We start from the raw sequence: 27,932 nt of genomic DNA, 5'->3' as shown, positions 1-27,932 counted from the left end.
TCCTGCTTGGGCATGGCTGTGCATCCCCTCCCCTGCGCTGGGCCGGGCAGGAGAGCCGCGGGTGAGTGAGCGGGGGGCACAGAGGGGAGGAAGGGGGGCTCGGCTGAGCCAGGAGAGCAGCGGGGAGCCCCGGGATGCTGCCGTTCCCTAGGGCCGGGTCTCCCCTGCTCGCAGGGCCCCTGCCCCGCATCCCCGGCCGGCCGGCACAGCGCAGGTGTTTTGCAGGCTGCGCCTGGAGCTGTTGGGAAACCGGCGGCGCCGGGGCCGGCCGGCAGGTCCGACAGGTTTGCTGCTGGCACTGACGTACGAGCCCGCTCGCCAAACACCTCCTGCCCCGGCCCCGCCGAGCTGGCCCTGCTCGGCACCGCGCTGCTGGCATGGCCGTGCCGCGGCTCTGAGCCCAGCCCAGCCCCGACCCCGGCCCATGGACGGCAAAACCTCCGCGGTAAGTGCGGGCGGCTCCGGGCTCGGGGCACCGCTCCCCTTGGGCTCTGGTGGAGGGACCGCTCTCTCCTCCTGCTCTCCGGCTGTTCCTCACAGCAGCCGGAGGGAGAAGGAGCCGGCGGAGCCGCCTGAGGAGCCGCTGCCTCCGGCACCCCTTGGGACCGGGAGGGAGGGCAGCCAGCAGCATCCCTGGTGCCTGCCCTGGGCTGGCAGAGTTGTGGACGCTCTCGGGTACTTTGCCACACTGGAGCGGTGAGCTGAGGGGATCGGTTTGGTGCTGCCGGAGGGATCTGTGCTGCTGGGCACGTTCCTGAGCCCTCTGGCACTTTCCGGCAGCGCCGCACTGGTGGGCGCAGCCCCGCTGCTCCCCTCGCCTGCTCTCCAGGCAGTTTTCCCTGCGCCCTTTTGGGCTGGGCTGACTGGGACCTGCTCAGCCCTGGATGTGGGGCTTTGCTGAGCATCCTGTCATGAGGAAAACATCCATCCCGGCCGGGCACCGGGCGAGGCAGCGAGTAATTACCGTGCTGAGCAGCGCCGGGTGCCAGCGACATCCGGGACAGAGGCGGCGGTGACGGCGTGCACGGGGCTCCAGGGGAGCCAGAGCCAGCTCTGACACCGTCCCCTTCCTGCCTCTTGGCCCGGGGGACCGGCCAGGAGCGGGGCACAGCGGGCTCGTGCTGGGTGTTGGCTGGCTCTGAGGAGATGCAGAGGGTCCCAGTTCTGGATGGCCCCAAAGCAGCGGGGCATCACTGCATCTTGGTGATGGTGGGGCAGGAACCGGCATGGCCACACGCAGAGACAATTGCCCAATACTGGACAGCCCCACTGGGTCACCTTGGCATTGTCACTTGGGTTAAATGGGCCATCAGGAGTGCCAGGAGCCACCCTTGGCTCTGCAATGGCAGCAGCGTCTCTTTGTCTTTCCAGGCCTCTGTTTGCCCCTCGGTGGAGAGAGGTGAGCAGTGGTTACTCAGCCCCTGGAACACTTTGGGTCTGTGCCCAAAGGGTGCCCACAGTGGCACAGGATGAGCTGTCCCTGGCCACACTGGGCTGGCTCAATAAACAGTCATTCACCTGCACTTGCAGAGTGACAGTGCCCGGCTTTGGGATTTCACTGTGCCGTGCGTGTCTGGGTCCTGGCAGTGCCCTCTGCCCTTGTTCTGGTGCTGGGCTCTGTCCCCTCCCAGGCAGGCCCCACTCAGCAGTGGCACTTGAGCAGGACGTGTTCACCCAGAGGGACTGGGGCTCTCACAGGCTGGGGACACCTCTGTCCCTGGCAAGGACAATGTGTCTGTTGTGTGCTGGCTGAGCTTCTCTGCACAGACAATGGGTGTTCACAGCCAGGGGAAGCAGTTCCCAGGCTGGGCACAGGGCTGTGGGCAGTGGAGCCGTGCTGAGGGCAGGCTCAGCTGGAGAGGAGGATCCGAGGCAGCTCCTTCCAGCTCATTGAAGCCAGGCTGCCTCCCTCTCTCGCCCCTTGATGCTCCGGGTTTTTGGGAGCTCCGTGTCCTGCTGCTCCCCCAGGACGTGGCTGGGCCCTGGATCTGCTTGCAACACCCAGGTGTTCCCTGGCTTCCGCTTTCCCTCCCACTCCGAAACTGCGGCTGCCTGCTGGCTGGTTTCCCTGGAGCCTCCAGCCCAGCCTGGATCACCTTTCCCCTGCTGATTGTCCTGGCTGCCGTGGGTTTGGGGGCCTGGATCACCTTTCCCCTGCTGATTGTCCTGGCTGCCGTGGGTTTGGGGGCCTTCCCTCCACGTCAGGGCGTGGAGCTGCAGGCCACGGTGCAAAGGGGACGGGCAGCTCAGCGCTGCTGCCCTTGGTTTGGGGGCCTTGCTCTGGGACAGGCTGGGAGGTGCTGTTTGCACTCCTGACAGGTTTAGCAGAGGGTTTGTGCTGCACACAGGCAGCGTGCACTGTCTGCAAGTGAGCAAAGCTGGCCAGGAGTCCCTGAGTGTCCCCAGGGTCCCTCCTGGCTGTCCTGTGAATGCCAGCCCTCTGTGCCAGGCAGGGGCTGCCCGTGCCCCCCTCCCCAGGCTGCCTTGGCGTGGATCACTCCTGCGGCTGCTGGAGCACCTGCAGAGGCCGTGGGGGAAAGGGCTCAGACCGCAGCGGCGCCTGTGATCCGGGCTGGGCTCTGCCTCTGACTTTTACTCAAAAGCCAGCGAAGGATGAGTAAAGGTTTTGTGGGCAGGAGCTGGCGCTCACTCACCGGGGTCACGCGCTCTCCCCAGCAGGAACATCTCTGCAAAACCACCACTGTTTTCTCTGCTGCAGTGGCCCTTCACTGCTCAGCCGTGGTAAGGGCTCTGTTACCCTTTCTGGCAGCCCACAAAATTATTTAGACGTAAAATTTTAAAGGAAACAAGCAGCTGGGAGTTCACCTGAGAGTAAGAAAGGGCATGTGCTTCCTGCTGAGGAGCGCTCAGAGCAGTGTGACCTGTGGCACGTTTCGGTGTTAATTTGATGTATTTGCACACTGCAGGTGGGAGTGCTGTGGCATCCAGCGCTGCTGGCTCCCTGGGGAAGCTGGGCTCTGTTTTCTGTGCACGATGAGAGGTTTGTCCTTTGGAGGATTGTAGTGCTGCTGGTCTGATGAGCAAAGGGTTACAGCTGCTGCAGGGTGAGATGTGACACATCAGACAAGGAGATAGCACACAAATGCCAGGGGAAAAGGGTATTTACAAAAACCTCATTTCAACGCAGGCAGGAAAGATCCTTTTCCCAGGAAGGGTTCCTGGCACCCCCACATGGCTCTGCCCAGGACCTGCCACAGCTCTGGCTGTCAGCACAGTGGGCACTGAGGGTACCCAGGGATGCCCCACGGTGTGGGCATGCGAGAACTGAAATCCCATCAGTGCTGTGACTGCTCAGGCTCATAGGGCACTGCAGGGCAGCCTCCAGCCCTCCCAGCCTCGAGGAGAAAACTGAGGGGCTCTCCTGGGCTCCCTGGAGCCCTTGGGAGGAGGCAGGGCTGCAGCAGAGCTGGGAAATCGGGGTGTAGGGAAACCTGGAGCAGATCCGGGCTGCTGGAGAAGGGGTGAGAGTGGGGCTGATGCAGTGAAACACAAAGTGCCTCTCTCGCTCCTCCCCGTGCACAGGAGCCCGGGGTGCTCCACACGAGCGGGGAGGTGGCTCCCCATGGCCAGGGGACACCAGCGGTGCCTGTGCCAAGGGCCCGCAGGGGCGGGAGGAGGTTTGTGCCGGGGGTGGCCCCGCACACGCCGCTGCTGGCCAGGGCGGGTGGCCCCGAGCCCGGGGTGCTGCGGCTGCCGGCTCTGCGGGATGGGCTCGGCAGGCACGGCCCGAGCAGGGCAGGTGTGTGCCAGGTGTGCAGGGCAGGTGTGTGCCCAGTGTGCAGGGCGGGTGTCCCCGGCGTGCAGCACAGGTGTGCCAGGTGTGCAGGGCAGGTGTGTTCCCAGTGTGCAGGGCGGGTGTCCCTGGTGTGCAGCACAGGTGTGTCCCCGTTGTGCAGCACAGGTGTCCCTGGTGTGCAGCACAGGTGTCCCCGGTGTGCAGCACAGGGGTGTCCCCGGCGTGCAGCACAGGTGTCCCCGGTGTGCAGCACAGGTGTCCCCGGTGTGGCTGGGCTCGGACCCGCGCGGACGCGTGGCCACGCCGGGCCGTGACTCACAGGTAAAGCCCAGGAAGTGACAGCAGCGCACGGCCGGGGCGGGCACGGCGGCGCTCACACAGCACGAGCAGCCTCACGACTGCTCATCAGGGCTCCTGGCTCCCAGCAGGGAACGCGAGCGGGGAGAAAAGCCAGCTGGAAGGGCGAGGGGGGGGCCCCAGCAGTGTCCCTGCCGTGCCCGTGTCCCTGCCCGGCCCGCTCACCGGCCTGGCAGGGAAGGGGATGATTTCTGCTCGTGGAGAAGGGTGATCTCTAGCAGTGCAAAGCCAAAAACCAGAGACAGGCCCCCAGAGGGATGTGTTAGATCCCATCTCTGGGTGGTGAGTGGTCCCTGCAGGGTGGTGGCTCCACTTCTCCTTGGGCTCCCCAGTTCTCATTCCCCAGAAAGGTTTGAATGGAAGGCGACTGAAGGCTCACCAGTTCCAGCCCCCTTCCATGGGCAGGGACACCTCCCACTGCACCAGGGTGCTCCGAGCCCCATCCATCCTACAAAAGGTAGAGGAAGGAGCATTTATTCTGGGATTTGTTCACAGGTCCTCTCTGGAGGGAAATGAGAATCTCTGGCTTCTGTCACCAAGGGAGCATTTGGGAGAGTGTATTTTGAGGAAAGGAAACAGATACATATTCTTTTGTGAATTCATGGATCAGGAGTGACACAACTGCAGAGCAGCATTCCAGGGTGCAGGACGTTTCAGGGCTTGGAAAACACCGATTATTAAGTATTACTAAATGACAGCTGGAAATTGCACTGTATTTTTCAAATGGCTAATTAAGGATAGATGCATAAATTGGGGCACTGGCCCCGTGGAACTGGGCCATGGCGTGACTGTCACGATGCCAAATACCCGGCTGATTGCTCGGCTCCCAGTGATGCCTTTGGGCAGCTCAGCTGCCTGAAGGGGAAAAACCCAGTGACAATGAGGTTTTTGGCCGTCCTGGGTGGGATGTGGCTCAGGTTCTGGGACAAAGAGGCACTGGGGTGGTGACTCTCCCAGAGGCTCATGGCTTGTTGTGGTGTCAGGGGGGCTCAGCTCCGTCTCTGAGTTGCTTTCACCTTCACAGCGGGCAGGGTGGCAGCTGGGGGACTCTGGTGGGCAGCAGTCACTGCTGGTGACAGTCCCCTCTGCCCACAGACCACTGCCTCGCCCAGCAGTGTCCCTCCCAGCCTGCTCCATGTCTCCACGGCCAGCAGCATCTTCGGTGCCCGACCTCCGCCGCCTCGAGAGAACGTCCTGGGCATCAGCTTCAAACCCTACAGCCCCGAGTCCGGCCCGGCCCCGAGCCCCTGCTCGGCCTGCGACAGCTCACGTGAGCACGGGGACAGGGGTGACCCTGGTGCCTCCCAGGGTGGGGAGGATGGAGGGAGGCAGGGAGGTCCCAGACGGCCACGGGCTGGAGTTTCCCTGGGGTGTGAGGGGTGTGGGGGGCAAGGGAGAGCACAGTGACCTCAGGGCAGGCTGGGGTGTGCATGGCACTGCTCTCCCACAGCCCTGAGGTGGGCAGCATAGCCCCAAGGAGGCAGCTGCCCCCTGACCCTGCCTCTCCCCTGCTGCCAGGATCCTCCATGTTCAGAGCTCCCTGCATGAGCCAGCGGCGGCTCGCGCTCATCTTCTGTGTCTCCGTGCTCATCGTGCTGCTCATCGCCCTCATCCTGCTGTGTGAGTGGGGTGGGGGCCCAGCCCGGGGGGCTCCGGGCTACTGGAGAGGTCCTCAGGGGAGTTGGGGGTCAGCAGAGTCTGGGGATGCCCACACTGGGAAGTGCCAGAGGGAAACCCCTGGCCCAGAGACAGGGATGTGCTCCTTCCATTCCCTGAGTGTTCCTGACATCTGGTGGAGAGACAGGAGCTGGGGAAGGAGAAAGGAGATCTGCTGCCTGGGCTGGTGCCAGGGTTTGGGGAGTGGGCTGCAGTGTCCTTTCCTTCTGCTGGCTTGCCCTGGTGGGCAGCAGGGCACCCAGCAGCACCCAGAGTTGCCCTCCCCAAGACAAACGATGGTCTGTAGGCAGAACAGGCAGACACCGGGAATCCCTTTAATCCTGCTGCCATCCAGCTGCCACTCTCCAGCCCCTGGGCTTGAAGCACTCGCAGGCTGAATGCATTTCCTGTGGGTGAAGGGAGCAGGGCTTGCAGCAGCTGGGCAGCACAGGGGGTGCTCGGTGTGGCCAGTCCTCCCCCACTGCTCCTCACTCTTGCTCAAACACATCTCACACTCACACCCAGCGATGGGGAACGTTCCAGATGCCCACCCAGGTGGGGCACAGCCCTTCACCCATGGCCGGCCCTGGCCTCAGCGTGGTGTTCTCCTGCTTCCAGTCATGTTCTGGAGGTCGCAGACAGGCATCCTGTACAAGGAGCCCGCAGAGAGCTGCAAGGACAGCGCCGTGCGCTGCGACGGCGTCGTCGACTGCTCCCAGAGGAGCGACGAGCTGGGCTGTGGTGAGGCACAGGAGATGGGATGGTGGGAATGGGGAGAGCCCCAGGAGCACCCCTGACCCTCCTGCTCCATCCCACAGTGCGCTTCTCATCCGAGGAGTCCTTGCTCCACGTCTACTCCAGCACCGAGAGCCAGTGGCTGCCGGTGTGCAGCAGTGACTGGGACGAGTCCCTCTCCAGGAAAACCTGCCAGCAGCTGGGATTTCAGAAGTAATTCCTGGAGGATGGGTTGTTCCGCTTGGGCACTGGGACCCTGCCGAGTCCCGCCCTGGCTGAGTGCAGGGTCAGCTCTGCTGCTTCCCTCTCTGGACAGAGTGCAGGGACCAGGTGGGCAGTGCCCACATGGGGGGACCCTGACTGCCTGTCCTCTCCCCTCCCAGTGCGTCCCAGACCGAGTACATCCCCCTGCGTGTCCCTGGCAAGAGCCTGACGGTGACTGATGAGCGAGAGACCATCCAGCAGAGCCTCAACAGGTACCAGGGTCACCTGCTGCCCCGGCCCTGCCCTGCTGCCACAGGGACAGGGCTGAGGCTGCCGTCCCTCCTCTCTCCCACAGCTCCCAGTGTCTCACAGGAAAGTACGTCTCCCTGCGATGCACAAGTAAGGAGCTGGCTAGGACACAGCCGAGGGTGGGTGCCCTTTTCACAGGTGTGGGAGCCCTTTCCCCCCTTCTCAGCACGGGGCTGGGCAAACGGGACATCTTCCAGGGAATTTTCTGGGGGGCAGAAAAGCACCAGCATTGCATTCCCTGCAATAAGTGTGGCACCTGTGGGTGGTGGGGGTTCTGTGTGTCCCCCTCCGTGCTCCCCTTCCCCCCGAGCCTTTCTCCCAGCCCTGCTGTCCCCTCCAGCCTGCGGGCAGAGGATTTCTGGCCGGATCATCGGTGGGAAGGAGACCTCAGTGAACAAATGGCCCTGGCAGGTCAGCGTGCAGTACGGGCCCATCCACATCTGCGGCGGCACCATCATCGACGCGCAGTGGGTGCTCACCGCCGCCCACTGCTTCTTCATGTGAGTGCTGCTGCCAGCCCGGGCACCCAGCCCAGCCCCAGGCCCGGCTCTCACTGCCCCCTGCCCCTCTCGCCCTGCCAGGAACAGCATGAAGATCCTGGACGACTGGAAGGTGTACGGAGGGGTGTCGGACCTGAAGCAGCCCATGGAGGGCATCCCCGTGTCCCAGGTCATCATCAACTCCAACTACAGCGACGACCACGACGACTACGACATCGCCCTCATGAAGCTCTCCAGGCCACTGACACTCTCAGGTGAGGTGACCCAGCTTACCTGGGCTTGGCTGGGTGGTGTTGGGGGGACAGGGAGATGGACAGGACTGAGAGGTGTGTCCTGGGAACCTGGGGTGTGTGGGGCTGCTGCCAGCTGGGGCATCCACAGAATGACCAGGTTGGAAGAGACCTTAAAGATCATCGAGTCCAACCCATGCCCTAACACCTCAACTAAACCTTGGCACCCAGTGCCACATCCAGTCTTTTCTTAGACACATCCAGCTCTGCTGTGGCCACCTTGCCTCTGCCAGGGCCAGGAAGGCTCTGGCACCCGCAGCCGTGGGCTCAGCTGTGCCCCCAGCCCCGCACGGGGCCGGTGGGATGGGCGCAGAGGGGAGCCTTTCCTGTGCCCCACGCTCCTCCCTGGCTGCGGGGCTGTGCCTGTTTCTCTCCCGGTGACTCACCCCTCGCTCCCATCCCGGCTCCTGCAGCCCAGGTGCGCCCCGCCTGCCTGCCCATGTACGGCCAGCGATTCCAGACCGGCCGGTCCTGCTTCATCACCGGCTTCGGCAAGACCAGGGAGAACGAAGGTGAGGGAGGACCGCGGCTCCCCGCAGGCAGCCCCTGCCCCGAGCACGGCCCTGCCGGGGCCCTCGGGGGCTTTCCCGCAGGGGTAGCTCCCGGGATTGCCCTGCCAGCTGCGAGGCTTTGCAGAAACGAGACCTGTGAGAAGCAGCCGCTTCCTCCCTCGCTGGTGAGGGGCCGGGGGCGGTGGGGGATGGCGAGGCCCCCCCTGCCCCACAGCTCTTCCTGCCTTGCAGATAACACCTCCCCGAAGCTGCGGGAGGCCGAGGTGAAGCTGATCGACTACAAGATCTGCAACAGCGACAAAGTGTACGAGGGCTACCTGACCCCCCGCATGATGTGCGCCGGGTACCTGCAGGGAGGCAAGGACGCCTGCCAGGTGAGCTGGGGGCGCCGCGGCGCGGCTGCCCCGTTTGGGTACCCACAGAGGGCATCTCCCGTCTCCCCTCCTCACTGCTCTGCCCCTCTGAGCCAGGGTGACAGCGGAGGGCCCCTGGTGTGCGAGGACGATGGCCGCTGGTATGTGGCCGGGGTGACGAGCTGGGGGACAGGATGTGGCCAGAAGAACAAGCCCGGAGTGTACACACGTGTGACAAAGCTCCTCAGCTGGATATACAGCAAAATGGAGGTGAGGTGGCAGGGCCGTGCCTGGGCAGGGCGGCCCTGGAGAGGGGCTGTGCCCCCAGCCCAGCCCTGGCACCTCACCCCGCTCTCCTCCCTGTCCCTTGCAGAGCGAGAACGACTAAGGGCAGGATGGACACCGTGCCTCTCCGGCTGGCACGGGCCGCTGCCCCAAGCTGCTGCCAGGGCACGATGCCACCAGCCAGCCCCCACCTCTCTGGACTGTCCCTGCAGCCAGGGACCCGTGGCTGCCCCCGAAGTCTGGAAACAGCGTCTGCGAAGTGCCCCTGCCCTCGCCTGGCGCCGGGGGTGGCACGGTGGTGGCTGGGCACAGCGCCCAGCCGGGCCCGGGGGGACACAGCCCATGCCAGCAGCGGGCCGTGCTGGCTGGGGGACACCTCCCTGCCCCGTGTCTGTGGCTCTCCTGTAAATAGACCTGTCTGCACAGGGTGTGCGAGTGCTTCCTGGCGGGGCCCTGGCACGCTCAGCGGGCGAGGGGCTGCCAGCAGCGCCCGTGGAGGGGGAACTCTCTCCTTTAGCCAGGCCAGAGCTGTGCCACCTCAGGGTGCAGCATGTGGCAGCTGTGTCCACACTGCCACACCTGCGGGCCCGCTGGCGGCTCTGCTCCAGGGGGAGCCCCGAGCTGCGGATATTCCTCCCTCTGGGAGGGGCGGCCGCCGCGCTGGTGTTTGCGGAGGGATTTAGGAAGTGCCTTTTACGGGACGTCCCTGCCTGCCAGAGAAATGCCGGCTTGTTTATTTTTCCATGCCGTGGCTCCGGTCTGAGCCGGCGCTCCCTCCCAGCCCCGCAGCCACTCTCAGTCCGCTCCGGGCAGGGTTTGGGGCGCTCTGAGCCCCGGGGGTGGCTGTGGCAGCTGTGACAGAACCAGCGGCAGCCAAAGGTCACTCCGGAGTGCTGTTCAGAGCGATCACCCTCGCGGGCAGTGCCCAGAGGGTGCCGCCCTGGATCTCCCTGCTGGGAGCTCTGCGGTGCCCGAGTGCTGCCTCCTGCCTGCAGGGATGGCGCAGCCTGTCCTCCCTGCCCGCGCCCCGGCAGGGACATCTCCCTCGGGGAAACAAGTGCCTTCATCTCCTGGTGGATGCTGGGGCACGCAAGGAGATGCCCAGGGTGAGCAGAGCCTGCCTGCTCCCCTCCCCAGCCCTGTGGTCAGCTGCAGGGGGGTCCTGTGGAGCCTGGCCACCCTGCACTCGTCTAATAAATGTTTTGGTAGTGTCCCACGTGGAGATGGCTCTTTGGGATGGGCTGGAAAGGAAGCAGCAAGGTGCCAAGGTGCCAAGGATCCCTGGGGAGCATGGGGCTTGTGATGGAGTGGCCCTTCCTGCCCATCACCCTCCGAGGTGCCGCTCGTGGCTGGGAGAAAAGGGATGCTTTTGGCTGCTCAGGTCCTGGGAACATCCCCTGGGTTCCCAGCACCGACCACTTTCCCTGGAAAAGGTTATGGGCAGCTGTGGTTAGTTGGGATAGCAGCTCTGGGTGTGCAGAAAGCACCTGCCTCTCACTGGGGCTGGGGCTGCACCTGCCTGCTGCCGGGAAGGGCTGGGGGAGTTCCTGGCCTTGCTGCACTTCTGTGCCTTTGGACAGGGCTGGGTGGCTGTCCCCGACCTGAACTGAAACAAAGGGAGGGACTCGGGGCCTTTTGGGAAGAGCCGAGTCAGCCTGACCTCAAATCCCTTTCCAGAGCAGCAGCCCACAAACCTCCCACGGCACAGGAGCTGCCCTGGAGAACGGAGTGTGCAGGGCCAGGGGGCTGCCCCCTCCTCCTCCTGCCCTGGCCAGGGGCCTTGGGCAGCCCTGCTGGGCTCTGCCCCCTCCTTCTGTCCTGGACAGGGACCTTGGGCAGCCCTGCTGGGCTCTGCCCCCTCCTCCTGCCCTGGACAGGGACCTTGGGCAGCCCTGCTGGGCTCTGCCCCCACCTCCTCCCCTGGCTAAGAGCCTTGGGCAGCCCTTCGGGCTCCAGCCGGGCCAGGGGGGCTCTGCTCCCCCCACCCTGAGCCTGCCCACGCTGCAGTGCCTGCCCTCAGTGTGCAGGGCAGACATAAACAGAAGCAGCTGATCCTGAGTTAGAGATGGGGCCCTGACCTCCCTGGTTTGTTTTGGCCTGGTTAAAGTGGGAATTCAGTGGGCCTTAAGGCACAAACCCAGGCTAGGTTTGTCCAGAGGGGGTCTGGGGGTTTCTGTGGATAAGCCAGAGTGGAGCAGCGGCTCCTGGTGGTTCGTTACTGGAGAAATTGATCTTTTGGGAAGGGATATCCCAAAAATTGGAACCCAATAAGAGCTGATCTTGCTGGAGCTGTGCTCCTAGGACCAGTAATGTAACGTTTCAGCACGTGTGGGACCTTCTCCTCTGCTGTGCATTTCTCCTTCTCAGGGGTTATTGCTCTTCTGAAAGTCTCTCACAGCAGAGAAACGCTTTTAGCCCCCAATACAAATTCCATTTATTTCTCCTAAACGTGCCGTCCAGCAGTGTGTCCCCGCAGGCCCACAGGCAGGTATGCTGTGCTTTCCCAGGGGATGAAGTTTTCTAAGCAGATTAGGAGTGATTATTTTCCCCTGAAGCCTGGCCACGGCTGTCGTGCTGCTCCCGAACGCTGGGCAGATGGAGCAGACGCCTTGCACGCCGCTTTGCCTGCGCTCCTGCGGGAGCAGAGCTGTGCTGGGTGCCAGCCCAGCCCCGAGGAGCTCCTGGGGCAGCCCAGGCCATCACCTGGGGCTCTTGTAAAGCCCTTTGCTTGCTCAGTGTCCCGCTCCAGAGCATCTTCCGAGACAAGGGGTGCTGAGCATCGCCCCACATCTGTTCCCAAGCTCCTCTGAGCTCTGGGAATCGTGGGCCAGCATCCCAAAGGGACACAAATTACAAAAATACAGCCTGGCAGGCACCACGTGAGTTACTGCCCATTAGCCGTGGTTTTCCCGATCTCTCCTTTTATAGCTCTTTGTTCTGCTGTGTCAAAACACATTTGTTTACAGGGTTTCAGCGATGATGTTTCCCTGCAAAAATGCTTTTCCTCTAGTTGGGGATTGGTTCCTTTCCCTGGTCAGTAACATCATCACTTGGCACGGGTGGAGTTCAGCTGGAGCTGTGCTCAGTGGGGCAGTGCAGGAGCAGCCAGGGCTCCATCCCCCTCCTGCAGGGATCCAGGGCACCAGGAATGCCCAAACCCTGCTCCTGCAGGGATCCAGGGCACCAGGAATGCTCAATCCCCCTCCTGCAGGGATCCAGGGCACCAGGAATGCTCAGTCCCTGCTCCTGCAGGGATCCAGGGCACCAGGAATGCTCAATCCCCCTCCTTCAGGGATCCAGGGCACCAGGAATGGGTGGGCCTGATGGAAAATGATGTTATTGGGGTGAACACAGCCTTATGGCTGCACACAGCTTTGTCACTGCTCTGCCATCCCATCTCCGTGATGGGGCCCAGGGCTGAACAGGAAATTTCCAAGCTTGGCATTACAGGGAGAGACCTTGAAATGGGAGGGGAAAGTTCTGGAGAGCAGGTGGCTCCATCCCTGCCCCAGGCCCACGGGGAGGAGATGCCTGATCCAGGGTAAGGGACGCAGGCTTGGATGAAATCGTGCCCTGCTGGAGCCGCTGGCTGTGCTCCTGCTCTCTCAGACAGCTGAGCAGCCCAGCCCAGCCCAGCCCCTTGTTAACATAAATCAGCATCTCTGCCTGGCCTCTGCATTACTTTTGGCCCAGTTTCTCCAGAAGAGAAGCTGGAGCTCGGCACAGCCTCTCCAGCAGCCCAGCTCTGGGGAGGAGATGTTCAACATGAGCAACTGCTGGAGCTGCTTTTCCTCTTCCCTCCCCACATTCACACTGGGATCTCTATTTTGCCTGAATTTGTACAGGAAAAAGACAACTGTTGCTGATTTTTTTTGATTGTACTCACTTTGGGCAGCTCCTTGGGAATTTGTAAAGAGCCAAGGGAGGGAGAGCACGGAGCACATCCAGCCACATCCAGCTGTGTCCTGGCTGCTGCTGCATCTGTGCTCAGAGCCCCACCGTGCTCACTGCAGCCCCCAGGGCATGGTCACACCTGCATGTTTTACTGTGTGCTGTGGATAATGACAGCTGAGGGGCAGATAGGGTCAGAGAAGGCCAAAACTTGATTATAATGGTTTGATCCCTGCCTCCCTCTCTGCAGGGTAACTGACAGCCTTATCCTATTATCCTCATGCATTAGAGGGACTTGATGTTTTCCAGCTCCTCAGTGTTGCTCTGTATCTCTTGACCCTTTGAATAATTGCCTTGAAATGCCAGTGCTGGTTTATTTTCCTTTCATGTTTTACTGGAAGCAGGGAGATGGCTGTGGCGCGGCGCCGTCACTGCCTGATCTCTATCTCAGCTGCGTTGGAGTTAGCAGGGATGAGCCAGCTCGGTGCTGACAGCATTGCTGAGGTGTTTTTCCAAGAAGAAATGGCTCTCCAGGCAGGCAGAGATGTGCCAGCCTGGCCTGGGACGGGGTGGTGCCCACAGCTCTCAGCCACTGCCCGGCAGTGCCCCCAGCACCCTGTTCCCATCTGACTGAACAGGGATCTCCTGCCCATCGTGCTCCTCCCAACAGGCCTGGCTGTGTGATGGGAAGAGCTGGGCCTGCCACAAAGCTCTGTGGCAGGGCTTTCAGAGCTCTGCACGGGGCTTTTTGGCCAGCCCTTCTGTCACACCGTGTTTTGTCCTGGCTGGCTGAAGCGTGCCCTGGTTCCTGACCTGCCCTGGGCTGCTCCAGGTCTGGTTTTCTGCCAGATGCTGCTGGATTCAGGGCAGGCAGTGCAGGTACCAGGTCCTGGGTGTGCCTGGAACTGAGCCAGGCCAGGCTGGAAAAGTGGCCCTGAGACTGACTGAGCGACGTGACTGAAGCCCTGTGAGCTGGGCCACCTGGCCTGGCAGCCTGGCAGCCCCTTCCCAGCTCTCAGGAGGCAGCAGGACATCAGGGGCTCTGCGCCGTGTTTGCAATTCATCTGTGTGTGTTTTCTGAGCTCCCAGGCTGTTCCTGGCTCCCCCCATGCCAGGAGCACAGCTCAGGGCAGAGTCCAGGCTGCTGGGCTGTGGGAAGGGATGTTTCACAGCCAGGTGAGCGTTTCCCTCCACACCTGCACCCTGCAGGCACCCTGACCTCTACAGAACCACTGAATGGTTTGGGTTGGAAGGGATCTTCAAGGCCATCAAGTTCCAAATCCCTGACACACATTTCACTAGCCCAGGTTGCTCCAAGCCCCATCCAACTTGGCCTTGGACACTTCCAGGGACGGGGCAGCCACAGCTCCTCTGGGCACCCTGTGCCAGGGCCTCACTGCCCACATTGGGAAGAATTTCTTCCCCATATCCCATTTAACCCCGTCCTCTGGCAGTGGGAGCCATTCCCTCTTGTCTCTCCGATCCTTGTCCAAAGTCCCTCTCCAGCTCTCCTGGAGCCCCTTTAGGCGCTGGAAGCGGCTCTGAGCTCTCCCTGGAGCGTCTCTTCTGCAGACTGGACACCCGCAGCAGTGTCCGGAGCAGAGGGATCCCATCCCCCTGAGCATCCCCGTGCCTTCCTCTGGGGGGATCTGGGAGCCGCCGGGGGCCGGGCCGTGCTGGCCGCGCCCCCGCCGCTGCCCGCGCCCCCCGCCCCGCAGGCGCCGCCCCCGCCCCGCCCGCCCGCTCCCCTTTGTGCGGCAGCCCCGCTCCGCTCCGCTCCGCTCCCCGGCACCGCCCGGAGCCGCGGGGCCAGCCCGGCTCTGCCCGGCTCCGCCCGGCCAGCTCAGGTGGGTCCGGCCGCCGGGGGCTCTCGAGGGGCGCTGGGGAGGAAGGGAGGGAACGGGGGGCTCGGGGGATCGGGGCGCGCCCGGCAGCGCGGCTCGGGGTGCCCGCTCGGGGGTGCGCGCCCCGGTACCGGGGTGCGGGACCGAGCCCCAGCCCGCTCCCAGCGGGGAGGCGCCCGCGACCCCGCCCCGCTGCCCCGGGGCATCGCCCCTCGCCCCGACCCGCCCGCATCCCGGCCCCGGCGGCTGCCATGGCAACGCCGGGTACCGCGGTTTCCCTCATCCCACCGTTGCCTGGTTACCAGCCCCCCGTGCTGGGGAGGATGCCCCGGGCGGACCCCACCCGAGACCACCGCGGGGAGAGCCGAAGCACGGGCGGCGCTCGGCAGGCTGGCCGGGCTGCGCGGAGCGGGGGGATCCCGGGGAGCGGGGGGATCCCGGGGAGCGGGGGGAGCCGGGGGATCCCGCTCTCGCAGCCCTTGGCAGCGCTCTGGCTCCTGTTGTTCCGTGTTGTAGTAACACCGCGCGTAAACAGCCGAGCGCCTCAGCCCGGAAAGGCGCACGGAGGAAGGGAAGAGCGTGTCTCTCAGGGTGTGTAATTAATGCTTCCAAAGAAACGGATTTTGGAGTCCATGTGGTGGAACTTGGATCTTGCAGGGATATTTCTGTGGGAGGGAAAGTGACAGGTGGTTTGTGTGGATGTGAATAAGCAGCGTGAAGGAGCAGCCTCTCGGGGAAAGCCGTGTGTGGATTAGAATGGAGCACCCATTTTGGCAAGCCCGCAGCGCTCCAAGATGCTGGTGGGTCCTGCTGGGATTTTCAGTCCCGCTGGGTGGTTTTGCTCCCAGTTTGAAACAAAGACAAGCCCGGAGAATCCCTGCTCATGCACAACTGGACCACGGTTCCAATGAGGAGTGAAGTGGAGAGCTGCCAGCATGAAGTGCCATGGCTGCCAAGCCAGGCCACCTGTGGAACCTGCTGGAGGATATCCTGTGCCTGCAAGGTGTGAGTCTGCCTGCACCTTCCCCCCATCAGCCTCACGGCTCAAACTCACCTGGAAATTTTATCTGCTTTGCCTCAACGTGCCCATTCAGGTAAAACACGGTGAGGAGCCACGGCTGTGCCGGGTGTGGAGGGCACTCCCTGGCACAGCAAACCAGCAGCTCTGTGTCCAGCTGCTCCCCCGTGTTTGCCTTTCAGGCTGTTTGTGTGTTTGCAAGGTATAGAGAGGCTGCTGAGCTCTGCAGCTGTTGTGTCCCCGAGCATGGGGAGAGCACCGTTGACACTGGCAGCATGGAGGTGTCCTGTCCTGTCCTGCCCTGTCCTGTCCTGTCCTGTCCTGTCCTGTCCCAGTCAGGGGCTTTGCCACCTGCCCATCACTCTGTGCTGGAGCAGTGTTGCTGGGGACAGCAGCCGTGCTGCTGGGCACTGCTATCTGCCTTCTGCTCATGGTGGTCGTGGCTGATGGTGACAGCAGAGGAGAGAAGGGAGAAAATGTCTGCTCTGATGCTGCAGAGCGTGGCCCTGCTGTGGTACCCAGCACACTCAGGAGCCTCAGACAGCTCCTTGCACGCTGCTCTGCCAGGGTGTTCTCGTGGTCTGGGGTACTCTCACCCCCAGGATCCTCCAGGGAACCCCTCCTTTGTCTCACCCGTGGGATTCTCGTGGCTGATGCCCCTGCAGAGATGGGCTCATTCAGCTGGTGTGTGGCCAAACGAGGGTGTGGTGGGTCCAGGCAGGTGCACAGCCACATTTACAGTCCTTGGTTATCTGTTAATCAAATGCAGACTCCTGTGGGATGTGATGTTTTGTACCTGCTGGAGCCCAGGCTGGGTTCCCTGGCCCGGCAGCCTTCAGCTCAGCAGGGTGTGCACTGGAGGTTTGCCCCAGTGAAGGATTGGCCTCGCTGCCTCATTGGGGTGTCATCAGGGGGCTGGGGACTCTGCTGAGCCACACATGGCCAGGCAGCCTTGGCTGAGGCTCCTCAATGGTTTAAGGCCAGTTCCATGAGACTGGAAGAAGCCCTGCAGAAGGCAAGTGGAGTTCTGGGGTTCAGGTGAGGGATGGTGTGCTGAGACACCCCAATCCAGCAGAAGAGACAATTGGACTGCAGTAAAGCGTGTCTCCCAGCCAGGCAGCCTCTGAATCAGCACCGGATTTGGGAAGGGCCATCCACGCCAGAATGGCGAGGGCTGGAAATCTCCTCTCCTCTCTCATTTAGCAGCACGAGGCACAACAACAGGCACATTAATAGCCAGATTGATGCTGACGTGAAATGGCAGAAGAGCCCATCTATGCAGAGCTGGAAATGTCCATTCACACATGCACGCTCTTAAACGCCCCAGGCAACGGAGCGCTGCTGTCACGGTCTGGGGGGCTTTGCACAGAAACCAGAGATTTTAACTAGCTCTGATCTTTGGGAGATGCCCTGAGGACTCCTGACGGAAGGCGGAGGCTGTGCCGTGATGGCTGAGACTTGACAGGGCAGAGCTATGCAAAACAATGAAAAGGAAACGGGGACTTGGAGATCCAACGGCATTCCAAATTCACCTGCCTTGCTCTGGCAGGATTTGCTGCGCTGCGGAGAGCTGAGCCAGGCAGGAGAGACTGGGTCTGTCTGCCCGGATTTGCCTGCTCCTCTCCCTGGCCCGGGCTCCGTGCACGCACACGCACCAAGCAGTGGGAACGGGCAGGGAGGGATCCTGCAGGAGGAAGAGGCTGAGGAGGAGCCGAGGCTGTGCTCTGAGGAGGGAGTGGTGGCTGCACGCGTGGCAGGGCTGTGAATCATCAGCCGGCTCGCGTGGGTGCGGGCGGCTCCTGGTGCCAGGGTGCCACCCTGCCCTGTCACCCGGCCTTGTTGGTGTCACTGCTGGCTGTGCTGGGCAGGGAGGACTGGCCCTCATCGTGGGGCAGGTCCAGCTCTGGCTGCCTCTGGCAGAACTGGGTTATTCCCCCAACCCTCTCTCATCCACATCCCCCCAGAGAACAGCAAACTCGGTGTGTTTCCTCGCTCTGTGTGGCTGCTTCCTGCCCCCAGAGCCTCTCACGAATTCCTGCTGCCTCCTCCTACCACCAGCTCTTCTGTGGGGATAGGGATGGTGGGAAGCTACCTGGTGTCCCTCAAAAAGCAGCAGGCTGAGCGGGGATGAGAGGGAAGGCGAGCTTTGGACGCTGCTGCTCGGCTCCGGTGCTGCTCCGCCTCTCTCTGTGTTTCACCGGATCTCGACGTTTTAACAGGAAACCCTCTTGTTTTGGTTGAGTCACAGGCATTGCCACTGCCCGTGGTGACTCCAAACTTTGTGTCACCAATGGGGAGAAAACAGGGGAAGGTTTGGGCTGTGGGACGTGGCAGCTGCTGTTTTTCTCTCCTTTCCTGTGCCAAGGCGCAGCTGGAGTCACCATGAGGCGAGGCAGGAGCGAGGAGAGCGGCAAACCCTCGGCAGTGCTCGCTCTTCTCACTTTATTTCAGCTTCAGGAAGAGGTGGGTAGGCCAGCTTGGAGCAACCCAAAAAACCTGTGGCTCTTTGCAAGGCATATGCTCCCTTGGAGGAGAGCTGGGCTCGTTTGCGCTGCGGAGCGCCGTGTTTGCCTTTGGAGCAGGGACACTGCCAACCCTGGCGGCTCACTCGTGCAGAGATAAGGCTGAGCGCAGGCAAGTGTGTGAATTCTAGGAACTGAGATGGAAAAACAAAGAGCATATGTGTGCTGCGTGCTTGGCTCGGCCCAGCAGTGAACTCTGCCGCGCTGCCTGCGAGAAGCCAAACGCTGAGTAAAGGGTTGGAGGGTGTGTGTGTGTGGCTGGGCAGCGCCCAGTGCCACGTGGAGGGGCTCAGGGCAGGAAACAACACAAAATTCCCTGAGTGTGTTCTTCGGAGAATGAGCCAGTAGCAGGCAAATAGCAGCAAAACAGTAAAAATCTGATGAATGATTTGTTTGAGAGATATGGGAGCCAATTAATATTGATTGCAGCACGAGAGCTGGGTCACAGCCCTTGAGCACACACAGAGCCCTCGCAGGGTCAAGGGACTGATTTTGCAGCTTCCAACGTGAGAGGAGGGGCATGTGCAGCTCGAGGTGACTGTGTCACCAGCTGTGGGTTCTTTGTGTGTGCTTCTAAGAGCTGGTAATTACCCCGAAATCTGCATCTCAGCAAACGAGGGGGTTTGTCTGGGAGCGCTCCCGTGCAGCCCCGCGCTCACAATGGCCCAGCAGCTGCAGCAGAGGGGGATGAAACCCTCCAGTGTTCGGGTAAACACTTCGCCTTCGGAATGGCAAACCGTGGGAGGAGAGGGAGGGAGGGACGGGAGTCACCCTGGGATGCCGCTGGTTGTGGTGAACGAGGCGGGTTCTGGGAGGGTCGGTGGGGCCGGGGCCGCCTCTGTGGGTGCACTGGGAACTGCTGGGGCCAGCTCTGGTGGGCACTGCTGAGCCTGCCCCGTGCCCGTCCCGGGAGCGTGGAGCACAAACCGCGAGAAGGGGCCGTGCCAGGGTCTGGGGGAGCTCGGGGCAGCGGGGCTGGGCCGGGCTGAGGCTGCAGCGGAATCAGGTCAGGCTCCACAGGGGCTGGAGGGCGGCACTCTGCCGGGCTCTGCATCGTCAGCGAGCTGAATTCCTGCTGTGTCGAGGGCCCCTTCCTTATCGGCACTAATCCAGCGCAGCAGCTGCAGCAGCTCCGTAGCACTCGGCGCGCTCGGGGCCGCGCAGGGCTCCCGATAACCTCCCTTGCACTGCCGAGCCAGCAGCGAGCCCTCTCCGTGCTCCCGACCATGTATGGGCACCCAGCCCGGCGCCGGGCCACGGGGCGACCGCCTGGCACCGCTGACACCAGCAGGCAGAGCCCCGGGCGGCTGCGGGGACACTGGCAGCGGCCAGCCCGGCACCACCCCGCTCCGAGGGGCTGCATCAGCCCAGCCCTCTCCTGCCCGCTGTCCCCGCACGCAGCCCGCAGACGAGCGGGTCTGCAGCGCCCCGTGCCAGCTCCCCGCTGTCCCCTGGCTGTCCCCTGGGGCTGGAGGAGGGATGCTGCCGCAGGCTGTGGGTAGCAGTGCCCGCCCTCGGCACGGCAGCGCTGCCCGGCCGGTCCCGGCGGCGGAGGTGCCCATCCCAAGTGCAGCTGGGCACACGTCCCCCTGCCGGAGCTTCACAGCCCGGCCACAGCGTCCTCGCAGCCGGGGAGAAAGGTCCGTGCTCCGGCCGGGTGTCCCCAGTTGAAGGGACAGGGACAGGAGGGGACACCGAGATTATTTATGGCCTCTCCTTGCTGCTGCAGGGAGCCCGGAGGGCAAGCGTGTCTGAGCTCAGTCCCACCAGGGCCACTGGCCTCATTGCGGGAGTGTAATTGCTATGCTAATTGGGACAAATCATCACCGGGGGCCGGGTCGGGGGCTGATGGCCGGGTGCCGCACCGTGCCGTGCTGAGAGGAGCCCTGGGATGCTCAAAACCAAAGAGCAGATGTAGAAAGAGCAAACTAAAATTGCTCTTCTTGCCTCTTCTTCTGTGGTGTCTCTTAAATCTTCTTGAGAAAGTTTTTAATTGAAACGAAAACCACATTAAAAAAATAATCCCAAGTGCAAATGGGGTCTGTCCCAGTTTAGAGGCTGGAAATATTCAGCAAACTGGTTAAGTGATGCCAACTTCTCCCAAAGACAGCGGGATTTAGGCTTGAGTGTTTTAGCAAACTAGGGTAACTGTAAATCCAGCCTCTTCTTTTTATTATTTTTGTCTCTGTGGAGGTTTAGGTTGAATATTAGGAAAAGGTTCTTCCCCCAGAGGGTGCTGGCACTGCCCAGGCTCCCCAGGGAATGGGCACGGCCCCAGAGGCTGCCAGAGCTCCAGGAGGGTTTGGACAGCACTGCCAGAGGTGCCCAGGGTGCGATTGTTGGGGTGTTGGCCCCATTCCCCGCAGAGCAAACTTGAGACTGCACTGAGATTTATGCCAAGTGGAGATGGTTGAAAATGCATCCAAAAAAAATTCTGTCTGGCTGCTCAACCCCTTCCCTTCCTGCATTTGAACTGCTGGGCTAGGCACAGCGATGGCACCAGGTACCCTGGGTGTTTCCTAGGACCAGCCTGGCTCTCCCCGTGGCATGGGCTGGCCCACACAGCCACCATGGGCTGTCTGCAGCTCCCCCGTGCTCCCTGGCCTTGTCCCAGCGGCCTGCTGAGGTCTCTGGTGCTGACACCCTCTTCTCGCCTCTCTCGCAGCAGCCATGGAGGCAGCGCTCATCTTCCTGTGCTCCCTGCTGGTGCCAGCAGCCCTGGCAGACGGTAGGTGCCCGTGCTGCCCCCACACACCTCAGGAACAGGCTGGGGAGCCCCAGGAACAGCCTCCACAGGGATCCAAGGGGGCTGGAGTGGGGCATGGGGCAGCAGCCAGGAGAGCCCAGAGCCCCAGAGTTTGTGGGGAGCTGGCAGGGCTCAGCCAGAGGCTCGCTCACCTCACCCCCCCTTGTCTGCTCGTTTCCAGTGGCCACCCAGGAGAAGGAGGAGGAGGATCCCTTTAACTATGGTGAGTGAGCGTGGCTGAGCGTGGGGGTGGCCGTGGGACAGCAAAGAGCTGTCCCCTCCTGAAGCCAGCAGGAATGAGCTCTGTGTGTCCCTCTCCCAGATTACCAGAGCCTGAGGATCGGGGGGCTGGTGTTCGCCGTGGTCCTGTTCACCGTGGGCATTCTCCTCATCCTCAGTAAGTCGGGGATGTGGTGGGTGCTGGGCTGGCAGGTGGGGCAGCAGGGGCTGTCCCCGTGGTGGGAAAAGCCTCATCCCATTCCCCCGTGGGCCATGCTCACCTTGCTTCTCTCCCCTTGCAGGCAGGAGGTGCCGGTGCAGTTTCAAGCAGAAGCCCAGGTGAGTGAGGGCAGCCTGGTGGGGAACACCTCCCTTGGAAAGCCCCTCTGCTCCATCCTCCTGCACTCTCGGGGTGTCCCTTTGTGGCACCCAAACTGGGGGAGCAGCTCTGCCTGGGCACCCCAGCCCCTAATGGGGCTCAGATCCCAGCTGCCCTCACCGTGCTCCTCTCCTTCAGGGCTCCAGGGGACGAGGAGGCTCAGGCAGAGAACCTGATCACCTCGAACGGTAAGGTCACGGTTCTGGGGTCACTGTGCTGCAGTCACAGTGCTGGGGTCACTGTGCCACCTCCCCCTGTCACAGCCCACTCCCTGCTGAGCAGGCACCACAAACCCCTCTGCTCTTCCCTTTGCAGCAACGGCAGCACAGAAGACAGAGAACTGAGCAGGAGCCAATGCTGTGAGTCCAGACCAGGCTGGGTGGGGAATCAGGGTGGGAGGGACAGCTGGGGCTGCCTGTGGGAGTGACTGTGGGGCCCTGAGCAGGCCAGCAGGACTGGGCAGCTCTGCATCCCTGGGACGGGGTGGGGGCGAGCACTGGTGGGGTCCACAGCAGGGAAACAATGCTGGTGAGGTCCCGAGTGTCCAGAGGCAGGAAAAGGAAGCATCTGTCTGGATTTTCCCTTGTGTTACACTTCCTTTTCTGCTGCTCCTCTACCCCTGAGTGGTTTTGGTTTTAGGGTGTTCAGAAAGCTGGGTGTGAACTCCTCACTCTGAGCTCCCTGACCTCCTGGGCTGTGCCCTGCTGTGCAGAGGGGGAATGCTGGAGCCGTGCTGGCAGCAGTGTGGGGAAAGCCTGACCACTGCCCCGCTCCCCACGCAGAGCCAGAGACCCCAGGAGGGACCCCCGGAGCGCAGATGCCCACGGCCTGTGAGGAGACTGAAATCCCGCAGCAGGAACCTCTCAGGAGCCGCGGGGCTGCCGTGTCCGTGTCCCCCTCTGCGCTCCAGCACCGGTTCTCCGTCCCTAACCCGACTAAACTGCGCTCGCCGTGCTCTCTGCCTCCCGTGGTGTGCAACGTCGCTGTGAGATGATCCTTACCTCTAGGGCTAGTTGTTGCTGGTGTTGTAATCGTGACTTTCTCCTCACCCTTCTCGTGCTGTGCGTGTGACTCGGGCTCTGTGGGACTGGCTACCCCTCGGGGTGCCCTCCACTCCTGGGGACAGGGAGCGTGGGCTGTGGGTCAGGGACGAGCACAGCCCCCCTGGCTTTGGGCAGGGCTTGGGGACCTGCAGTGCCCTGGGGACCTGCCCAGCCATTTCAGGGCCACCCGTCCCCATTTCAGCAATAACCCCCTGCATGCTCCAGCCTAAAAACAGCCATGGGGGGGTGGGCCAAGCAGGGACCTCCCGTGGCTCAGCCCTTCTCATTGGGGTCATTGGGGTCATTGGGGTGCTGGATTCAAGGCTGAAGGGAGCTCTCCTGCCTCTCCTGCTTGGCACTCCCTGTCAAGGACTTGTTTCTGTCCCTGTTAAACCTGTGGCACGCTGCTTTAAGTGTGAGGCAAGGCCGTGGTGGCAGAGAAGCCCGTGAGGTCCCCAGCACGGTGACACTGTGGGTGAGGGCAGCAGCCCAGCAGTGACCTCACTGACCAGCACAAGCCAGCTCCTGCCCACCAGCCAGAGCTGGGTGGGTGGCACAGTCTGAGGGCTAAAGAGAATCAGAGATCCTGTCTGTGCTTGTCTCTGGCACAGAAGGGGCAGTGGCATCTCCTCCTGGTGCTCCCTGCCCCTGCTGGTGCCTTGTCACTCCCTGTGCCACCTGTGTCAGTGCTGTGTGTTGTTCTGTGGTGGTTCTGTGTCACCCCCTGTGCCAGCTGTCCCCTCTCCCCATGGAGCAGCAGCGAGTGGCACTGAGTGCTTCCTGGCGTTTGTGCACACCTGAGGCTGCACTGTGACAACGTGCTGAGCCCGGAGGTCATTGTCACCCTCTGTCCTCTCATGGGTCAGAGGCAAACCTGTGATTTTTGGCTTTTCCCCACGTCCATGGGCAGGTAAAACCTCGGCTGGGGCTGGGGACTGCCAGCTTGGGTGGGGCAGCAGTGGGGGGTCCCCAGGGCTTCACTGAACCCCCCCAGGGTGCCATCCCCACGCCAGGAAGGGGATCCTGTCCCCCAGGACGGTTTTGAGAGGAGTTTCTGCTGTGTCCTTCCCACTGTGGTGGCCCTGCCTCCAGCGTGCTCTGTGTCCCTGCATGCTTGGCATCACTTGGTGGCACCGGGAAGCTCTGTCCCATCTGTGCCAGGCAGAGGGACAGTGTCTCTCGTGTCGTGTCCCTTCCCTCTGTGCTGGCTGTTGCAGAGAGCTCCCGGGCAGAGCAGACCCCGGCCCGGCCCCCGAGTGTCACGGTGTGTGTCCTGGTGCTGTCCCTAGTGTGCCGTCGGTGTTACCACGAAACAAAGAGCTCCCTGTGGTGTGTAAAATGGCCAAACCCTGACTGTTGTAAAATAAACTGAGCTATTGTGTCTCCTTTTAAATAGGCGAGTGTGCTGCTGTGCTGGAGGGCTGGTGTGCTCTGTGCTGTGACCTAAGGGGAAAGGAATAAAATATCGTTTCTATCGGTGCCTGCCTGCCTTGTCTCGAGGGCCGTGGCGTTCCCAGGGCAGCCTGGCAGCTTCCCACGCCGTCCCATTGTGGCCGGGCTGGGCCAGGGGAGCAGGGGCAGCGCCCTGGGCTGCACAGCCGGGCTTTGTGCCGGCCGAGCCCCCTCCTGCTCCCCTCTGCAGCTCAGCAAGAGCCGGAGCCCGTGGGAAGGGAGCGCGGGGGCGGCCGCGGACACTTTTGTCCCTCGGCTTTTTGGGAGCCGCCGTGTCGCGCTGCTGGCGCGCCGCTCCGGCGGATGCTGAGCGCTGCCAGGGCACGGTGACAGCGGTGACAGCAGAGCCGCTGTGACGGCCCCACCTGCGGCAGCACCCTCCTGGGGCTTGGCTGCGCCCCGTGCCACGGGGGCCGGGCTGCCGGGGGCTCCGGGGGTCTGCCAGCCCTGCCGAGGGGAGCGTCCCTCGGGGCCGGCTCCCCCCCGGCCACCCCGGCCGGGTTAATCGGCTTGTGCGCGTGACTCCCGCTCGCTGATGGCGAGATTAGAGCAAACTGGATTGCACAGCCCTCCTGGCAGCTGGCCACGCCGGGCCCGGGGCTGGCACCGCCCGGGGACGGGCGCGGCATCCCGGTGCCCACCGCCGGCAGGGATGCGCCGCGGCCATCGCGGTGCTGCCGGGCCCCCGGAGGGCTCGGAGCTGGCCCGGAGGGGCTGACCCGGCCCAGGGCGGACAGCCTCGGTGCCAGGCTGGGAGGACGGGCTATGCTGCCCGCTGCTCTCCAGCAAAAGGCAGTCGCAGCCTGTACTTGTGCCCATCCCTCGGCTCGTCACCGCGGCAGGAGGTGAAGCCCAGCAGGGCGGACAATGGGAACGGGAGGGAGGGCCGGGACAAGGACGCGCAGCTCGGGGTGCCCAGCCCTCCCCAGCGGCTGGCACGGTGGGGGCTGCCCCTGCCCTTCCCTCCCCTCCCTCTTTCCCAAAGGCGGGCGGGAGCCCTGTGCCTCCCCTCGTGACTGCGATAAACATTACACCGAGGCCATTAATGTTTAATGAGGTTTGTCTCCCAATTAATGCGCGTTCCCGTGGGTGCCCACTCGCAGAGCGAGGCGCCCGCCGGAGCGACGACACGCCGAGGCCATGGGTGACGGTAAGGAGAGCCACCTCCACGGGGACACCTCCCTGCAGGAGCAGCGCCCGTCCCTCCCGCCGCGGGCGAAGCTCTCGATGAGGATTTGGGGTGGGCAGACGTGGGGTTGGATCCTCAGAGCTCCCCAGCCCCGTGGCACATCGGTGCCAGCCGGTTTTGGCTTCTCCTGGGGGTGATTTCTCCTTCCAAGCTGCTCCCGGCAGAGGGCTGAGCGCTCAGGTAAGGTGGCTGGAGTGGTGACACGGTGACGAGCTCGGTGACACGGAGAGGGGTTGTTGGGGTGCATCTGGTGCGAGGTGTGAGCCCCAGGCGTTGTTCACTCTGAGCTCTGAGGGGACAGAGCCGTTGCTGGAGTCCTGCAGGCACTGGCACTTCCCGAGGGCAGTGGAGGCTGGTCCCTGCCCGCAGCTGCACCTGGAGCATCCTGCAAGTGCAGCCTGCAGGTGCATCCCGTGAATTTGCCCAGGACGTGAAAGCTCCAGGAGTTTCCTGGCTCAGCTGCGTGCCAAGGAGGTCACAGCACGGTCACTTGCAGTCCTCAGTCCCGGTCTCTCCCACCTCCACACTGTGAGGACGTGGCTCTCACTGGAGTTTCTCCTCTTTTCAGAGCAAGTGCCTGAGCAGGGCCAGGACAGGTTCAGCTACGGTGAGTGTGTGCCCGGGCAGGCCGGGGCTGCGGCAGGGGGACGGGCAGCCCCTGCCGCTCTGCCGTGGGCTCTGGGAGCGGCTCGGGCTGGCCTGACACCTCCTGGCTGTGCTCCTCCCCAGACTATGACACCATCCGCAACGGGGGGCTGATCTTCGCCGTCGTGGCTTTTGTGATCGGGCTCCTCATCATCCTCAGTAAGTGCCTGGGTGGGCCGGACACCCCCCCGCTCTGCCCCTGCTCCACTCAGCCCCTCCTCTGGCCAGGAGGGGGCTGGGGGTCCCCAACCCTGCCCCCACAGCAGCAGGGGTGGGCGCAGCCTGCCCCCGGGGCTGCCCGGGAACTTTCCATCCAGGCACGCTCCCAGCACAGGGCGAGTTGGGAGGGAGACCACGTAAATATTTTGTGTTTCCCTGCCAGCGCCCGGGCTTCAGAGGGAAGGTCACTCATTAAAAATAGCAGAGAAAACTCTGACATTTCCAGAGAGGGGAGCCGGCGTTCCCAGAGCCCTCCAACCTCGGCAGCTCCCAGACTGACCCCATGCTAAGTGCCAGCACTGTGGCCCTGCCTGGGTGTTCTGGCACCGCTCTGTGCAGGGTGGCCACGGTCACAGCTGCTGCAAGGATGGTGCTCGCTAATTTTAGGGAAAAAACCATGGAAACCAGCAGCACTTGCAATCATGGGGCAGCTTGAGCAGGAGCCTGTGGGCAATGCCAGGGCTGCAGGGGTGGGTGTGATGGGTGGGGGGAGGCTCGGCCTCAGTCGCTGCTCTCGCCCCCAGGCCAGCGGTTCCACTGCGGAGGGAGGAAGAAGAGGAGGTGGGTATTGCACGGTTTTCATCTCTGCCGCCCGTTCCAGTCCTGCCAGCTGACAGGCCGGGGTTCAGCCCCCGTTCCCCCCTCTCTCAGCCACGTTGCCCAGTGTAACACTTCTCCCTTTGCCTTTTGCTCCCCAGACAAGGGAACGAGGACGAGCTGTAGGTGCAGGTAGGAGGCTGCAGAGGCTGCCAGGCTCCCTGCAGCGGGCAGCGATGCTCTGGGGTACTCGTGCTTCAGGGAAGTACTCCTGGAGGGTCTGTCCCGGGAGGAGAGGGGCTGGGGCACGCTGGCCATGTCACCCTCCCTCTCTCCAGTTCCAGAGCTGCAATGCCCCCTTGGAAGCGGAGCTCCAGCCGAAGCCCAGGAGTCCTGGCCAGGGGCCACCCCTCACCCCGCTCCAGTGGATCCATTACCCCGCAAGGCCAGAAGGCAAATTACCCTCGTGCTTCCCCCTCTCTTAGACCCAGCGAGAGTTTCTTGGCTAATAAAGTTCAAGCTCCGAGAGGTTAAACTGCGTGCCCGAGGCGTTTGAATCGCCCACTCTCCTGGCCCGGCGCCAATCACTTTTCTGCCCTGCAGACCCAGGAAAGGTTCCCGCAGCCCGAGGCACGGGGCAGCCGCCTCCACCCTGGCTTTGCTCCGGATGTTTCCTCTCCCAGCTGCGGGTCCTGGATCCTGCGGCACTTGCCTTCCCCTTGGGATGCCCAGGCAACAGCTGGCAGCACTGCGGGGCTCTTTGTGTGCTCGTGTCTGGCTGGGATGGGGTTAATTCTCTCCCTGGCAGCCCTGGCGGTGCTGGGCTGTGTGTTGGGAGATGGGGAGGTGTTGGGAGCACTTCAGTTCTGGCTTCTGCTGCTCCCACAGCAGCAGCGCTGTCCCTGGGGCGGGCAGGATCCCGGCAGGGGACACGGCCAGGACAGCCCCAAAGTGACCAAAGGGACATTCCGGAGCAGGTGGCACCTGCTCAGGTAGAGAAGAAAAGGGAAAGGAGGAGAAAGAGGGGTGCTCGTGAGTTACAACATTTTCCTTACAGAACAATCCTGACTTCCCGGGAAGGGTTGGGCATCACCTGCAGATGGCAAGCGGAGAATTTCAGCCTTCCGTGTTTCCTCTTTTTCCTTTTTCTTGCGCTTACGCTCCCTCTGCTTTCACTTTAGAAACTGCCTTTATCTTGACCCACGCGTTTGGGGGATTTTCCCTGTTTTTAATCCCTGCCTGCCCTGCTGGGGAGGGGAGTGGTGGAACA

General features: G+C 62.8%; 3 protein-coding genes across 4 annotated transcripts; all 3 read left to right on the top strand.

Moving 5' to 3' along the window:
• Positions 1-424: 424 nt before the first annotated feature.
• Positions 425-11,010, top strand: TMPRSS13 (transmembrane serine protease 13; the record flags this gene model as incomplete). The annotated part of the gene is made up of 14 exons (XM_084221416.1): positions 425-445; positions 5,210-5,384; positions 5,633-5,734; positions 6,389-6,511; positions 6,589-6,718; positions 6,889-6,981; positions 7,065-7,108; positions 7,359-7,518; positions 7,600-7,772; positions 8,222-8,320; positions 8,552-8,694; positions 8,791-8,943; positions 9,385-9,644; positions 10,785-11,010. 14 exons carry the CDS (start codon positions 425-427, stop codon positions 11,008-11,010), a joined length of 1,902 nt encoding a protein of 633 aa, XP_084077542.1.
• Positions 11,011-14,588: 3,578 nt separating this feature from the next.
• Positions 14,589-24,094, top strand: LOC311162881 (FXYD domain-containing ion transport regulator 6-like). Of its 2 annotated transcripts, none has more exons than XM_084221476.1 (8): positions 14,589-14,696; positions 20,902-20,961; positions 21,161-21,202; positions 21,302-21,376; positions 21,501-21,537; positions 21,716-21,765; positions 21,893-21,936; positions 22,360-24,094. In XM_084221476.1, exons 2-7 carry the CDS (start codon positions 20,904-20,906, stop codon positions 21,919-21,921), a joined length of 291 nt encoding a protein of 96 aa, XP_084077602.1. In that variant the 5' UTR covers positions 14,589-14,696; positions 20,902-20,903; the 3' UTR covers positions 21,922-21,936; positions 22,360-24,094. The 2 variants fall into 2 exon arrangements, with proteins under 2 accessions (XP_084077602.1, XP_084077601.1); XM_084221475.1 differs by having other exon boundaries at positions 20,899-20,961.
• A 1,030-nt stretch (positions 24,095-25,124) lies between these two features.
• On the top strand, positions 25,125-27,141 carry FXYD2 (FXYD domain containing ion transport regulator 2; the record flags this gene model as incomplete). Its single annotated transcript, XM_084221477.1, is given in 7 exon segments — positions 25,125-25,196; positions 25,198-25,222; positions 25,830-25,868; positions 25,991-26,065; positions 26,650-26,686; positions 26,824-26,854; positions 27,001-27,141. Coding segments are annotated over 6 exon segments (273 nt in total). The 3' UTR covers positions 26,849-26,854; positions 27,001-27,141.
• Between the last annotated feature and the right edge of the window lie 791 nt (positions 27,142-27,932).

The sequence above is a fragment of the Fringilla coelebs genome, assembly GCF_963513975.1.
Source record: "Fringilla coelebs genome assembly, chromosome: 25".
NCBI lineage: Eukaryota > Metazoa > Chordata > Aves > Passeriformes > Fringillidae > Fringilla > Fringilla coelebs.
The sequence above is the reverse complement of the archived record's forward strand: the minus strand, read 5'-3'. Positions and strand labels throughout refer to the sequence as shown.

Coding starts and splice junctions, on each gene's coding strand:
- LOC311162881 (XM_084221476.1), top strand. CDS start 20,904: ATGGAGGCAGCGCTCATCTTCCTGTGCTCCCTGCTGGTGCCAGCAGCC. Junction 21,203..21,301: donor GGAGGATCCCTTTAACTATG/GTGAGTGAGCGT, acceptor TCCCTCTCCCAG/ATTACCAGAGCCTGAGGATC. Junction 21,766..21,892: donor GAACCTGATCACCTCGAACG/GTAAGGTCACGG, acceptor TTCCCTTTGCAG/CAACGGCAGCACAGAAGACA.